This window comes from Canis lupus, chromosome 10 (genome assembly GCF_011100685.1).
Source record: "Canis lupus familiaris isolate Mischka breed German Shepherd chromosome 10, alternate assembly UU_Cfam_GSD_1.0, whole genome shotgun sequence".
Classification (NCBI taxonomy): Eukaryota; Metazoa; Chordata; class Mammalia; order Carnivora; family Canidae; genus Canis; species Canis lupus.
This window is the reverse complement of record NC_049231.1, coordinates 51,902,889-51,919,748: the sequence shown is the minus strand read 5'-3', so window position 1 is coordinate 51,919,748 and position 16,860 is coordinate 51,902,889. Positions and strand designations below refer to the sequence as shown.

Below are 16,860 nucleotides of genomic sequence, written 5' to 3'. Positions count from 1 at the left end.
GAAGTCAAATGAAATGAAAACCACCCCTTCCTACCTTCTCAACTCTTCCGTCTTGCTATTCCCTGCCCCCCTGTCCTCAAGACCCATGTGTAACAAAATGAGAAATGCAACCAATTAGAGGCACACATAATTTGGACAGTGGTATAGTTGTCTGCTGGATCATGGTAAACAGCCAAATCAAGTTACTTAAAATCTATTTTTTCCAGATGATTTGCTCATTTAGTTCAATCTACCTCTTTGGATAGTTTTCTCAAACACATTCCCAGAAAGTTAATTAGGGTAAGAGTTTGATCTAAAGAGTGTGAAGCTCAAAAACTCTTGGCATTTTGAGGTCAGGAAGATGATCAATTTCTTTTTGTATATCCTTTGCCAAGCTGTTCTCACTTTAATTTTTAAACTTGTGTGAAATTCAAAGAACACAGAGCCCCGTGTCATTTACACTTGGGCCATCATAAAAAGGCAGCTTTCTCAAAAAGAATATTGGCTGTTTTCCAGGCTGCCAGAAAGCTTTTTATAGGATCTTTTAAACCATTCTCCTTTAAGCCAAAAAGGGAAATTAAATTTGGCCAAGGGTGAATGGACTGCCCGAGATATGAATTGCTTCTAACAGAGACAGAGTTCAAGGGAATCCTAAAGCTTCCCAATTTCAAGGAAGAAAAAAAGTAAATCCCACCTACTCCATTTATCATGGAAGTGACATTAAATAACCTGCAATATAGTGAAGAAAATTTTCTTTTCAGAGCCGTTTTGATGAATTGTGCATTTTTTACAGAAATCATTCAGACACTTTATGCCCCCTTACAGAGGAAAGGTGCCATCTGACAAGAACAATATGATGATACTTTCGAATTGCTCCCTCCGTTTAAAAACAAATAAATGATGCTTTGGATATGGCCTGGTGAGAATTTCAATCTTGAAAAATCGTGAAATATTTCAAGTATGAAGTGTAGAGAATAATATAATCAACACTCAATAAGATACTCAGCTTTGCTGAATCAAAACATTTGGTCTTAATCATTCAGATCTTTTTTTAAAAATATAAAATATTTTAGATATGGCTGCACCCCACTCCCTTTTCCTCGTTACAGAGGTAATACTGTGCCTATTTTGGTGTTGATTGTTCTCAGAATTTTCCTTTTGATAAAGATATGTGTATCTCTAAGCATGTTTTAAAATACATGTTTTATTATTATTCAGAAATGGTGAGGCCAACAGATCAGGAGAGGAGTAATATTGAAAAGATACTGTTACACTCACAGAGCCCACACTTCTGTGGGGAAGCACCAGGAGGCAGAAGGGAAAACATATCAGGAGTTTCTATTGTGGCTTCCATGGATGAAACAGGGTAAGCAGGTTTAGGATCTTCTGGTTTAAATAATTTTCAAGGACTCTGGGGTGTAAGACTGCCCTGGGGTAATTGGTGCTGGAGGAGAGAGGGGAAGGGCTCCTAAAAGGAGGTAGTTGGCCCTAAAGACTCTGGACTGGTTGATTTGCATATGAAAGGCACACTCGTAGGCCAGCTGTTTGCCATCTCTAGGGAATTAGCTCCAGAGTGCAGCAAAACCCCAAGTTGTCAAAACATGAAAAATATAGAAAACAAAGATAGGATTCATATGCAACAATATATTGTATTAATTTACATGCTAACCTTTATTAAAAAATCACATACTGTACATATTGTATATATATGTGTGTGCGTGTGTGTGTGTGTGTATATACACACCTTTTTTCTCTTTGGGGATTTATCCAGATAGTTTCATGCACTAGTCAGTTCATTTTTTTTTTTTTTTACTGCTTTGGAATTTGGCACTGTGTCAATATACAATACTTTATTAATATTTATTCATTCTTTTGTTTATGGACATTCGTTTCCAGTTTTTCACTGTCATAAATTACGTTGCGGTAATTAATCTTTTACCTATCTCCAGGTACACATATGGCAGAGAGACATGGAATAGCTCACTTCAAAGGCATTCCTGTCTAACACATATTGCCCTGTGGCTACTCAAAGTACTTGTAGCAAATTACCCTTCCATCATGAGTGTAGAAAATGCCCTGTTTTTCTACTGCCTCACCAGCAGCGTTACTGTGAAGTTTTCCTTTTAATGCTTGCCAACATGATGATGTGTAATGGTATCTCATTATTGTTTAAATTTGCATTTTCCCGATTACTAATGAAGTTGAGCATCTTTTCATATGTTTATTGTTGTTTGCATTTCCTCTTATACAAATTGCCATTCATATCTTTTGACAATGTTTCTACTGTGTTGTATTTGCATTATTTTGAAAGTTCTTCATATTCTGATACAAACGCTGTGTTAGTTTTATGTGTTACAGATATCTTTCCCTAGTCTATAGCTTATCTTCTCTATCTTTAGCAGAAAGGTTAAATTTCATTAATATAACCAAATATCTCAACTTTTCAATTTTGGTGCGCAGTTTTTGTGTCCTTCTTATTTTTTAGGTACTTTTTTGATTGTTTTGTGTCCTTTTTAAAAGTATTCTGAACAGGGGGCACCTGGGTGGCTCAGTCAGTTAAGCATCTGACTTTTGATCAGGACTCAGGTCTTGATCTCAGGATTGTGAGTTAGAGTCCCACACTGGGCTCCATACTAGATATGGAGCCTACTAAAAAAAAAAAAAAAAAAAAAAAGATACTCATAATAAATAAGTAAAGAGCATTCTGAATAGAATGTTATATTTCATTTAAAAGTTCTAAACTTTTGACTTTTCCCATTTAGATCTTTAGTAAGCCTGGAATTGAGATTTTAATATGATAATAAGCAAAAGTGTTATCTTTTTCTACAAGGATAATCAACAGTTCCAGCACCCCTTGTTGATTAATCCACATTTTCCTTCACTAATTTTTAGTGCTATGTTGTCATTTGCCATTTCCTTTTGTTTATGATTTATAAATGTGCTCTTTATTCTCTTCCACTGGCCTATTTCTTAATCCCTGTCAATATCACAGCATTTTAATTAATCACTTTAGCTTTCTAAAAATTACATTGCCTGGCATGCCCACTCCCCTAACCTTGTTTTACATCTTCAAAATTGTTCTAGCTGTTCTTTGAAATTTGCTCTTCCTTATAAGTAATAGTCAGCTAGTCAATTTCCATACGTACATACCAAAACAAAAAAATTATTGCGTCTCAGATGTGTCATATTTATTTAGTTCATATATTAACGTGGATTAAAACCAATACTTCACAATATTGAGACTTCCCATTTATAAATGTGGCATTTCTGTTTGATCAGGGTTTGGTTGTTTTTTTTTTTTTTTCATGGTTTGTTTTTTTAAAATGTGTTTCAGCTAAGTATTTCCATTATTCTCCATATGACCCTAAGTCTTTTTAAAATTCTTTCTATTATATAAATGCTATGGTCATAATAATTTATATACTTTGAAATAAGAATGCAAATTATTTTTGTGCACTAATTATACTGCCAGCTACCTTATTAGATTTTTTATTAGTTCTACTGCTGATGTCTCAGATTGAAGAAGAGTTCTTTTTTTGTGTATATAGACAATAATGTTACCTATAGATAATGACAGCTTTTCATCAATAATACTGATATCTTTTTTTTCTTCCCTTATTGTCTAGGCTAGTACATCTAGCACAATAATGAATGGAAGAAGTATTGGCAAGCATCCTTGCCTCATTCCTAATTTTAAATAGAATATATCTAACATTTCACCATTGAGTGTGGTATTATTGTAGTGTTTGATAGATTTTTACCCCTTACAGATTAGGAATATTCCTCCCTTGCCTTATTTGTCAAAAGGTTTTATCATGAGTAAACTTTTATAAAATATATTTTCTATGCCTCTTTTCATTTCCCAATGTGGAAATCTTAATAGAGTTTTATAATATTTAGCAACCTTTGAATTCCAGGACATAAACTGGCAGCAATATATTATTTAGCTTCTATTGAGTACATATTGTCACTATATTATCTCAGATTTTTTCCCTTTACATTAGTAAGTGAAATTGGCCTAATCTTTCTGCTCTTTTATTGTCCCTGTCTGGTGTTATTTCTGATATTATACTAGCCACAGAAAATGGGTTGGAGAGAATTCCTTCTTTGCTAGTTTCTGGAATAGTTTGTATAATATTGAGATTTTCTATTATTCTAAAAAGACATAATTTACTTCTAAAATCATATGATTCTGACTTTATTTTTGTGTGGATAGACTTTAAACTACCAACCCAATTTATTAACAGTTTTAGATTTATTCAGTTTTTCTCAATCTTCATTAATCAACTTTGGTAACTATATATCTCTAGGAAAATTATCCATACTGTCAGATTCTTCAAATTTAATGTTTTAAAATTGTTCCTAGGGCTCTCTAATTTAAAGCCTGCTTATTGAAGGAAATCATCAACAAAATTAAAAGGCAACCTACTGAATGGGAGAAGATATTTGCAAATGATATATGCAAAGAGGAGTTAATATCCAAAATATATTTAAAAACCTATACAACACCAAAAATCAAATAATCAAATTAAAAAATGGACATAAGACACAAATAGACTTTTATCCAAAGACATGAAAAGATGCTCAACATCACTAAAGCATCGGAGAAATGCAAACCAAAACCACAATGAAGTATCACCTCACACCTGTCAAAATGGCTAGAATCAAAAACACAAGCAGTAACAGTACTTTTGAGGATATGGAGAAAAAGGAACCCTTGCACACTGTTGCTGAAAATATAAACTGATACAGCTACTGTAGAAAATATGTGGGAAAAATGGATGCATATGTGTATAAATATGTGTGTGTGCACGAATTTCCCCACACACACACACACATTTATTACACACATGCACAGACACTATGGAGTATTACTCAAACATTAAAAAAATGATAGGACTTTTGCTATTTGTGATAACATGGATGGACTTAGAGAATATTATACTAAATGAAATTAAGTCAGAGAAAAATAAATGCCATATAATTTCACTTATATGTAGAATATAAAAAACAAATGAACAAAAAAAAGTAAAAACAGATCAAAATGGTCGTCAGAAGGGAGGGGAAAGGGGAAAGGAAAAATGAGTGAAGGAGAGTAGGAGATACAGGTTTCCAGTTATGAAATATGTAAGTCTTTGGGATGAAAGGTACAGCATAAAGACTATAGTCAGTTGTATTGTAATAGTGTTTTATGGTGACAGGTGGGAGCTACATTTATGGTTTGTGCAGCAAAACATATAGAGTTGTTGAATCCCTATCTTGTACACCTGAAACAAATGCAACATTGTATCAACTAATGTCTTAAGCACCATTTTTCATGACTTTTTTTTGTTTTTTTCTTGATGAAAGTGAACAGATATTTATTCTATTGATCTTTCTTAAAAATTAACTTATTTTATTGATCTTCTTTATTATAATCATTAATTCCTACTCTTATATTTATTATTTTTTTCTGTATTCTCTTTGGTTTTTTTTTTTCTCTCAAGGCACAGTTAAATTTTGAAATATGTTTTAAAGTTAATCTGTTAGGGGCACCTGGGTGGCTCAGTGGTTGAGCATCTGCCTTTGGCTTAGGTGGTGATCCCAGGATCATGGGATCAAGTCCCACTTCAGGCTCCCTGCATAGAGCCTGCTTCTCCCTCTGCCTATGTCTCTGCCTCTCTGTCTCTCATGAATAAATAAATAAAATTCTTTTTAAAAATAGAATGAAGTTAGTCTGTTAGATTCTTGTTTCTTTAAATTTCTAAAATGAAAATTCATCAAAAATAATGCCTTTACTAATATTCCTGATTTTAAAAAAATCTGAACACAATTTTATTAGTTAATTAGAGCTATATCAGTAAAATCATAATGAATCAATTATGAGAAAGTTGTTGGTCAAAATAAACACATAAGTAGAGCTTGCAATTTTAAGTGATAAATGGTTTCCTCCAATAGTCAGATAAATGCACTTTTCCATTAACAGTCATTTTTAAAATTGTAAGTCAAAATTCTTGAAACTATTCTAATAAACCTTTCAGTATTCTTTTTTTTAAGTTTTTTTTTTTTTAAGATTTTATTTATTCATGAGAGACACACACAGAGAGAGAGGCAGAGACACAGACAGAGGGAGAAGCAGGCTCCACGCAGGGAGCCCGACGTGGGACCTGATCCCGAGACTCTAGGATCACACCCCAGGCTGCAGGCGGTGCTAAACCACTGAGTCACCACGGCTGCCCACCTTTCAGTATTCTAAGAAAGCTCCTTACCCACGTTAGCAACAAACTTATGAAGAAACTTAACCTTATAATAAGTGAAACTAGAATAGAATAAACAAACTCCATCTATACATCAAGTTGTAATGTCCAGCTGAGTGTTCATCTTCTCAAAACATCTCTATCAACAGTCCCTTATTTCCCCAATTTTCATATTAAGTTTGTACCTTAAGTTCCAGCCAAAAGTTGAATAAATATTGACTTACTAGTTTTCTGTTTCACTGTTCTGTTGTTCCTTCACTAGTTTCCTGTGTTGGAAAGGTAGCTTGTGCCTTTTCCATCTTATTTGTTTCCTTTTTGGGTATAAAAATTTAAAGCTATTAATTTCTCTGCATGTAGTGGTTTAGCTGCATCCCATAAGTTTCATGTTGTATTTTCATTACAGTTCAATTCCAAACAATTACTAATTATTATGTAATTTCTTCTTTGACCTGCGTTGACTTAAAAGAGTTGGGGGGGGGGGGTTGTTTTGGTTTGATTCAGTTTTGACTTTCTAGATGTTTGTACACATGTGGTGGGGAAGGCAGCTGTTAATTATTTTCCCTTATAACTGGTTTTTAATTTAATTTAAATTTCTAATTTAAATGCACCATGTCAAACAAAGTTATTTGTTCTATCCCAATTTGCTTTGTGACCTAGTTCTCGGTCAGTATGTTTTCCAGTGTTCTCTATTGAATAGGTAAGTTTCCCAAACATTTTGAAAATCTACTTATATTCAATAAGGCACACTAATTTCTCTGTTCACTATTCTTTGTTTTTTTGTGTATATGCCTTCCTACTAGGTTAAATTTTCTTGTTTCTCTAAAGGAATTCCTTTGCTAAAATTTCATTAGTGACTAATCAAATTTGTCTAAAAGGGTCTTTATTTTATCCTCACATTTGTATGCTTAAAATTCTAAACTGGCAGTTATATTCTCTAATAATTTTGAAGATATTTTTACGAAGTTTTCTAATTATTTTTCCTTGCAGATAAAATATCTTTAAAGTTTCTCCTTTGGTTCCACAGTTTCAATTCACAGGTATCTAGCAGTAGATTTATTTTTGTTTCCCTTCCTAGGAATTGAGATTTCTAAATCTGAGGATTTATGTCTTTCATAAATTACAGAAAATTCCAGACATTATTTCATTAAGAATTGGCTATCTTCCATTTTCTGCATCTTTTTTTTTTTTTTTGCTAGACTGCATGAGATAGCACACAGAAATAAATCTTTGCATTTCATCTTCTCTATCTCATCTCACCCAACACCTTAGCATCAAAACACAAAGCACTTGGCTACCCAGTCAGAAATTGACCTCCTCCCTAAATACTTTGCCTTCAGCTTACCCTCAGGGTTCCAACTGGTATTCAGTTGTTTAACTTTGAGCCCCTCGGGATTTTCTCATACTTCCTTGTAAGTTCAACTGTCCAATTAAAACACTTGTTATGACTTATAGAAGACTTCTGGGTAATTTTTAGTGGAAATATCTTCAGGTTATCTAGTTTATAACATTTCAAGAAACGGAAGTCAAGACTTTTAATCTTCAAAATAAGATTTAATTATGTTAATAAGTTTGAAACATTTAGTACAGGGATAGGTGTTGAAATTTTAGAAAATGTGTCTGTTACTAGGGCTGAATTAAAAAGCACTATGTAGTTGACTTATTATTTGCTTTTTTCTAGTTTGTTTTCATTATTCTCTGTCTTGTAATAAATAGGAACAAAAGGAACTTATCTGTGTTAACTAAGATTAAATAAGTACCTTGACCTTGATTCTTTTCAGATAGGAGTTCTAGAAGTTGACACTCTTCCAGACACATTGCCCCCATCCTAATTGAGATCCCTTTTTATCTAAATGGTTTCCTATAGACTATGTCTTTAGTATGACCTGATGGTTTTAAGACCCAGGCTCAAAATCATCCAATTCTTCCAATTTTTTTTAATATATATATGTACTTTGGAGTCTTTCTCACTTTGATACTTGCATAATATTTATAGTTATTACATCAACTGTATCCCACAACCATTTCTGGTGATTCCAAAGTTTCTGACCTTACCTTTCCACATATATAAGCTCCTCCAGAGCTTAAGATTTTCTCCCATGCTTCCTCCCCATAGAGCTGGTGCACATGACAGCCAAAGGCAAACAGTTAAAATAAACAACTGTTTGCCTGAATAACTTTATCTGTAACAGGAGTTTCACTAACATCAGTAACAGGAAATTGAAGCAATGAAGGTTTGCACAACTGCCCAAATCCTCAGTGTTTCACTATTGTAGAGATTCCAGAAGGATCACTTATAATTCTACCCTCAAGATTAGAACTCTTAGACTGATTAATAGCCATTTAAGAAAAAAATTTTCAGTACGTGTCATATACCAGGCAATGTACTAGGGCATTTGGTATACAGTAGCAAAAATTCCTGCCCTCACAGAGTTTGTATTCTAGTTATAGGCTAGAGATAAATACACAAATACATAAAAAAAATAATATACAACATGTCAGAGTGCTGTGAAGACAAAATCTGAGCAGGAAAGGGGGCCAGGGCCTAAGACGGGGAGACTGTCATTTTAAATAGGATGGTAAGAAAAAGTATCACTAAGCAAGTGATATTTGAGCAAACAGCAGGCTAAGGAGGAAGCCATGAGGCTTCCATGAAGATATCTGAGAGAAGAGCGCTCAAGGCAGAGAGAATTGCAAATGGTAGAAACACAGGCAGGAAGGAACCTGGCAAGTCCAAGAACAAGCGAGAGAGTACTGCAATGAGAACAGGATAAGGGGAAAACTATCAAAATGGAGGGTAAAGGGTCCATGGAAAGGGTGAGTAGGAAGATCCCAGAGGGTCCCACACATCACTGTATATACTGTGGGGTTTTCCTGAGATGAGGAACCATTGGAAGAAACTCGGGGGCAGGATTAGACAAATATCTCAAGTAGAAGTAAACCGCAAAAACTGAAGGTGGCTGAGGTTAAGGGTAGAGGGTTGTTTTGTTTTGTTTTTGATGAAATAAATTATGGCATGTTTGTACAGTGATGGGCAGGATACAGTAGAAAAGCAAAAATAGCCGAATAAAATGTACACAAGAAGGGGGAAAATTGCTATAGTGGTGACTCCTACTAGAAGAGAGAAGAGGTCTGATATGGATTGGAGGGGCTGTTCTTAGCCAGGTCCAAAGTCCCAGTCATGCATGGTAATGGGAGGGAAGGCAAGGGTGTACAAGCACAGGTGCAGATGATTTAATGGCTGCAAGTCACGGGAGGGCATGAACACCATTCTCTTGTACTGGGTTCATTTTCTCTTTGAAATAGGAAGCAAGGTCAACTAAGAATGATAATAAGAGAAGAGGTTTGGGGGGTTGGTGTATAGAAAGAGATGGACCTCGCAGAAGGCTACAGGGGGCAACATGGAGCACTGATGAGAGGGTTCATATTCCAGCTCTGCCATTGATCAGCCAAGTGACCCTGGGCAAATCTGTTAACCTCACTAAACCTGTTTCTTCTTATGCAAAATGAGGGTCACTGCTTTGTGGCGAGGATGAAGAGAGATCATGTAAAAGCAATTGCAACAACTACTAAAATGACTACACTTAGTGTATATTGGCTGTTGACTGATATTATACATTAGGCTCCCAATCAGTGAAAGAACAGGCTGTGATATTTTATGTTCACTCTTTTTTCAGGAGGTTTGTCCTCACCAAGCTTCGAGTCATCCCAAAAGGAGCATTTTCTGGATTTGGGGACCTGGAGAAAATGTATGTACCTGACAATGTGAGTGTGTGTGAGTGCCTCAACCGGGCTGTGGGCAGCAGCCTCACATCACATCCAGTGTGGTGTTCTGTGCTCAGAAGCCAGAAAACCTTCTGCACCCATCCCATTTTTCTTTCCTAATAACGGGCAATCTTTCAGAGTGCAGCTGTTGAAATGAACATAAGATCAATCTAAGCAATCCTCACTTTTTCTTCTCTAAAGTGTTGCTCTGAAGTACCTGTGAGTGTAACTTTTATAAACCAAAGCCAATTTTCTCTGCTGATACTCATTCTTTTTCAGGGATATTATTATTTCTGATTAATTTTTAATTGACAGCAGGGCCTAACATTTGTGTTTGAGATTCTCTAGACTCCTCTCTTCCAAGCCATGCTGACAAGTGGTAACTGATTTATCAACATTTAAAAGCATTAGGAAAGTTCAGAGCACTGAAGGAGATTTCCTTTGAAGAGAAGACTTCTTTGCTAATGCAAACATTCACTCCTTACTGAACTAGTTTAATGTAGGGGTCTCCCCAAGTAGGCTTTTCGCAAAATGAGGCACAGTAGGAAAAAGCAGAATAAAATCTGCCATGTTTAAAGTAACCCACTCTTCCTTTGAAGGCTCTTGATCCCATCTCCCAGGCCTCAAGGGCCAGGAAAATCTTTTCTTCACCACAGTGGCAGCCAGAACTTAAACACCAATAAATATAGCAACAGATAGATGGATTACACAGAAGGGAACAATTTTTTTTTTCATTGTAAGAAGAAAGCAACCCCCCAGGTCACATGCATTTCTCTTTCTTAAAGCCACTCAATTTTTTCTCTCAGTTCGTTCACCCTCATTTAAAAATACTTGTTGAAGTCTGAGGAAGCAAGAAAGAAATCCATTAATGAAGGAAACATAAAGCAGAAAGAGTGGCAATCTGTTCCAGCAATTACATCACCTGCTTGGAAGACGATGTTCAGAATCCTACTTCAGAGAGCTAACTTTAATATAAACTTACTGTGTGACCTTGAATAAATCAGTGTATTTCTCGGGGCCTTGGTTTCCCATCTGTGGGTTAAGGAAGGAGTTTTAAAAGAAGGAGATGACTTCTGTGATCTCTAATTCCTAAGTGTAAGGATCCTCAGTTAGATAAGAGCCCAGTTTAAAACCTGTCATCTTCCAGGTTTACCTTTTTGAGGACAGTTGGTGCTCACAGGAATTGGGAGATGGGGCACTCTTTGGAGCAGGGCTCACCAAAGGAAACAAAGATCCAATAGGGTTGGAGAGCTTTCTGCTCAAGATGTATTCCTGGATGGGTTAGCCATTGCCCTGTCTGGAAGTGACATGAACAAAATGTCACTTATCAGATATGCCTTGTCCCATGCAGCCCTATAAGTGCATAGATATTGTTCTAAAGACAGAAAGACCAGATACTACAAATAACCAACCTTAAGCAAATTCAATCCAGCAGGTGTAATTGACTCCTTATTGGGTGTTCAGCATCAGACGGGACCTTCCAGTAGTGACATAAATCGTTAAACTGAGCTGATACAACAATAATCCCAGAGACAGGGCAGCTGGTTCAAAAACACCTTAACTTCCTCAAACACAGCTTGTCCATTTCTAGCTCACATCTTTATTAATCAGCCCATACTGACACAGTGAGGTGCCTGAAATAAAATTAAAGCGATCTCTTTTTTTCCCCCAACACTTTTTATGTCCTAAGGCTTCAAAAACATTCTGTAATAGAAGGCCAGGCACCGAACTGAACTCTAAATAGACTGTACCCTTCAGTCTCTATGCTTCCCTTCATCCATTGTCTCACCTTCTGTTCTTGGTCAGTGATGAGTTCTCATCCCCTGTATTTCTGTTCTTCATCTGGTTTTTAGTCAGTTTCCTGAACTTAGTAAGTATTGGCTTCCTCTTCAATATCTCCCTCTCCATGAATCATAAAATCCCTTTCATTCATTCTGCATGTGTGGCAGTTTTACCTCTCCTCTTTCTTGCCACTCCTACTCTTGTGAACTGCCCCCTTGTCCTTTCCTTTCCCTCACTCCTCAGCCAGCCCTCTTGCTATTGGACCATAAATTCTCTAACACCATGTAGTTATTCTATGAAAGATCCCAACACAATGATGGAACTGCCAGATCTCGTGACTTCTACTTTATGTTCTTCATACTTATATGCAGCTCTTGATGTCATTGACTATTCCTGCCATTCTTCCTAATAGTTATTCCCCTTTTAACTTCAGTGACACCACACCCTTCTGTCCACTCTGCTAGACTCCCAGACTACTCCATAGACAGTTCTTTCCAACTTTCTTGTTCATCAGCTGCCTCTCAAATATTCAGATATTCCAGGGCTCCATTTTGGCCATTTTCCTTTTTATATTTTTCTCTTTTTATATTTTTCCTTTTTATATTATTTATCAAAAGATGTCTTACTATGAGGGCTCCTGGACCTTCACTGCACTCCCATCTCTCTTTTGAGGCCATAATTCTTGTTTTGAAATAAACTCCTAAACATCTCTACCTAATCAAACTACTAGTGCCTCAAGTTTAATATATCCAGACTAGCTCATTGTCTTTAAGCTTAAATTTCTCATCTTTCCATATTGCCCAACATTACCACCTGCCTAGATTCCCAAACAGGAAAGTTCAAAATATCCCTTCACTTTCTATCTGTTATACCCAAATCCTTTTCCAGTCCTATTGACTCTTTCTTAAAAACATCCCTGGAATCCAGCCCTTCTCTCGCTCCTGCTGCGATCACATGCTCTTAGGTCTGAAGTCTCATCAACACCTAGATAGCCTGTTACATGAGGCTGTCACATCTACCCCAGCTCCAGTCTCCCTAGCTCCCTGCTGCCAGACCCACACTGCCCAAACTCTCTTGCAGAAGAAACTGAAGGGAGTCTCACTGCCATAGGATTTAGTCTTAAGTGCCTGGCACAAAACACAAAGCCTTTTATATTTCCACTATGTGTACTGCATTCCCCACAGTCTCATCAGACAGAAAATTTGCCATTTCTCAAGCATTATCATTACCAGGCATCATACTTATTTAAAGTGTGATGACTGGTTCTTTGGACAATGCTTGGTACATAGCAGGATCAAACAATAGTTACAGGTGAATTAATTAATTCATTATTAAATATACTTTCACACTCATCTCATGTAGATGCTGGCCCTCTGCCTAAAACTTCACTTGAAATTGGAAAAGAAATCCTGCTAGTCCTCCAGGGTCCAGATTAAATGTTTATGCCTCTGTAAAGCCTTTGCAAGACTTTCCCAGTGCTTCCAAACCATGATCTTGTGTCCATACTATCAATAGGACATTTATCAGATTATATTTAGAATTTACAATTTTTCCAGATCCCTTGACTGTTCTTTAAAGGTGAGGTCAGAATATAACTTTTTATTAAAGTACAACACCAAGTCCAACTGCTTTTATCTCCTTACTATACCTCTAATCTGTCCACTTACCTCCTTCTCCAGATACAGTAGTATTTCCCTAGATAATTGCAATGGTTATCTACTTGTGCTGCCCTATCTACCAGCAAGCTCTGCACTCACTCCTATGCATTCTCTACATGGCAACCAGTGTGACATTTTCTAAATTCCTATCTAATCATGTTACCTTCCACATATGTTCTGCTACATACACACACATGCCATGCTTTACCACTGCTCTTAACACACACCAAAAAAAAAAAGGAAAGAAAGAAGAAAGAAAGAAAGAAAGAAAGAAAGAAAGAAAGAAAGAGAAAGAAAGAAAGAAAGAGAAAGAAAGAAAGAAAGAAAGAAAGAAAGAAAGAAAGAAAGAAAGAAAGAAAGAAAGAAAGAAAGAAAAAGAAATGAGATCCTCTCATAGTCCGTCCTTTGCTGGATTAGCCTTTTATCAGTTCACAAAATGTACTGTGTTATCTGCCTACTGTGAGCCTTAGTTGGTTCATGCTGTTCCTCCTGACTAGAAAATCTTTTCCACTCTGGCTTTTAATTTAGTTGACTCCTACCCATCCTTCAGATTCCCATGCCACTGTCATTAGCCTAGAAAACCCCTTCCTGACCTCTCCAACTACTGCAAGACCCCCTACTACATACACTTTGCTATCACTAGTCTCTGCGCTTTCATTTTAGCAATATTACACTTATTTATGTGATCACTTAATTTCAAACTCCCCTATTGTACTGTCCAAGGACATGTTTGCTTTTACTCAGTATTGGATCCTTGGTGCCTTGCACAATAAGTAACTGGTAGATGTATGAATAAAAACGCATCAACAAATATGATTAATTGGGAAGACAAGACATTCAGAAACAAAAATACTAAATAATATAAATGATAGTGATAATGTAGGAGTTGATAAGCATAAGAACACTGGCTGAGAATCTACTATGATCTAGGCACTTACATAGTTATAGTTTAAAATGTAATACAGGACAAAAATGCACAAAATAATATGTTCAAAGTAAGTAATACAAACATCGTATTTGTTAGGACACTTTCTATTTTGAGAGACCAAAGAAAAATAAACCTCAGATAGCTTAAGGAAAAGCAGAAAATTTAATGGCTCATTTAATATGATGGTCAGAGAAGAGGAATGGCTTTAGAAACAGCTCTACTCAGGTCCCATGCCCTTAGGACTTAGCCTCTCCATCTCACTCAGGTCTCCCTTAAACTATGTTAGCTTCAGCCTTTCAACCTAGCCTGGTGGCAAGACACCTGCAGCAGTTCTGCTTGTGCATCTCCTGAGTTCCTTGAAAGACTCGATCTTTTTTTTTTTTTTTTTTTTTTGCTCAAGCTCATAAAAGTCTTAAGATTTAGAATGACTCGTTCAGATCACACAACCATTCCTGGACCAACCACTACAACTAAGGGAAGGCCATTGCTCAAAGTGGTTGTGGCCTGGCTAATGGGTTCCATTCTTAGAGTTGAAAATACCCACCCCAACCACATGGACTTGGGAGTGGGAGAGGGAGAACCACTAACAAACCCTGAGGCCACTGCTGGAAAAAGAGTAGAGACCAGATGCTAGTGGGTGGGCAAACAACTAATGTTGAAAAAGAAAGTTAGTCCTGTTCTCAACCCCAAGAGACAAGTCTCTGTGGCCTGGCTGATTGAGGATTTGTTTGATTCTTCCTTCTTCGTCCTTTCAGAATGATTTAAAGAATCCTGTTACTTTGCCCAACCCATGCCTGTGATTTCTCTTTCATCAACCCAGCACCTCTGCTTCTATAAGGAGTCCAAAGAGAAAGAAGTCTTTCTTAGAAATGAAATGATCGCTGCTCACACCATAGCTTTAGTCAGCATCGCTATCTCAAACCTCCCTACTCTTCACTGCTTTGGGAATGTCTGGGGGAAAAGCAACCATTAAACTCTCTGCAATGTGAAGTGGCTTTGCAAAAGTGCACTGTAAACTGTTTACATTGTCTTTAATTACTTCAGAGCCATATGTCAGCTTGGTATAAAGTGTGAAGATTACACTGAATGGGGTGGGGGGAGTAGGTGACAAGGTGGTGATTTATGGTAACCAGAAAAATTATGTATGGAAATGAGTGCAATTTAAAAACACATCTACGTGCTATTATAACACTGGAGGGGGAAGAAAAGCCAGTTTATAACAAAATATCTTTGAAAATAGGAGCATGATGAATATGTAAATGAGACCAATCAACATCAGCTGAGATATGGTATATGCAGATGAGACGGCAATGAGCCAAAATGTGAAATAGCTCCCAAGCCATAAATATGAACCATATAAAATTCATTTGAAATATTCATGATAACATAAGGACAAAAAATATAATCAAGTGATTTATTTACATATAAAAATGAGAACACTAGTCTAACACTTCAGCCTCCACCCCCAGATCACTGGGGAAAGAAAAGTTAACTTAACAGAGGGACTTCTAGAAGAAGAAATTTATTAAATGAGAACTGGTGCAAATATGCTAAAAAAACAAAAAACAAAAAAACAAAGTTGAGGATCCTTCAATTTCTCATTTCTTTGGGCTCGCTTAAACACACATAATAGGAAACAAAATCAGGCACCCAAAACTATACTGCTAGAAATCTGGGCTCCAATCTGCTTTGCCTCCCTGGGCACCTCCTTGTTAGATAAAGTATGTTGGTTCCTACCCTAGATGTCTGTGTTTCTGAGTTAATAGGCAAAGGAGACTTGAGTCCCACCTACTGGAGTAAAGCAAAGGGGGTGTAGGCTGATGATGCACTAGGCTAACAGGTTAACAACTGGAGGCCAGTGTTGGAAGAGTTAGACCCCTGAATGGGAACAAGGGTATGAACCCTGGGCATGAAAAGAATAAATGAGGTTCAGTGGTTCTCATCTCAGATTGCATTTTAGAATCCCCTGATGGGATCTTAAAATAATCTACAGGCCTATCATTTCCAGGGATTTTTCATTTGTCTAGGGTGGGGCCAAGAACTGATCATTTTTTTAATGCTCCCTTGATGATTCTAAGGTATATTCACTCCTGAGGTGGAGACGCCTGGTGGCTCAGCGGTTGAGGGTCTGCCTTGGCTCAGGGCGTGATCCCAGAGTTCTGGGATTGAGTCCCACATAGTGCTCCCTTGCAGGGAGTCTGCTTCTCCCTCTATGTCTCTGCCTTCTCTCCGTGTCTCTCATGAATAAATAAATAAATAAATAAATAAATAAATAAATAAATAAATAAAATCTTTAAAAAAAGAAGGTCCTGAGGTGGATGATATTTAAGTCTTAATCCAGTTTGTAGAAGGAATATAAACCTATGTAGTGTGTCTACACATTGTGGCTGAAGAACAAACAAAAGGTGGGTGGAAGGAGATGAGGTCAAAGCAGCAGCTGGAGGTGAGACCGTAGAGTACCTTAGAGGTATGGGGACAAGTTTGAGTGTCATAGTTGATCATGGGAATTAAATGG

At 36.7% G+C, this 16,860-nt stretch overlaps 1 protein-coding gene across 7 annotated transcripts in view; it reads left to right on the top strand.

Annotated features, from left to right (window-relative positions):
* Nucleotides 1-16,860, top strand: part of FSHR (follicle stimulating hormone receptor) — a 172,949-nt gene that overhangs the window by 66,498 nt on the left and 89,591 nt on the right. For 5 of the 7 annotated variants that reach the window (XM_038551244.1, XM_038551247.1, XM_038551243.1 and 2 more), the window contains one exon: nucleotides 9,890-9,961. In XM_038551244.1, the coding sequence (XP_038407172.1) occupies nucleotides 9,890-9,961 (72 nt within the window). Of the gene's footprint in view, nucleotides 1-9,889; nucleotides 9,978-16,860 lie in introns of all 7 variants that reach the window. The other 2 variants (XM_038551250.1, XM_038551249.1) reach the window with 1 other exon arrangement.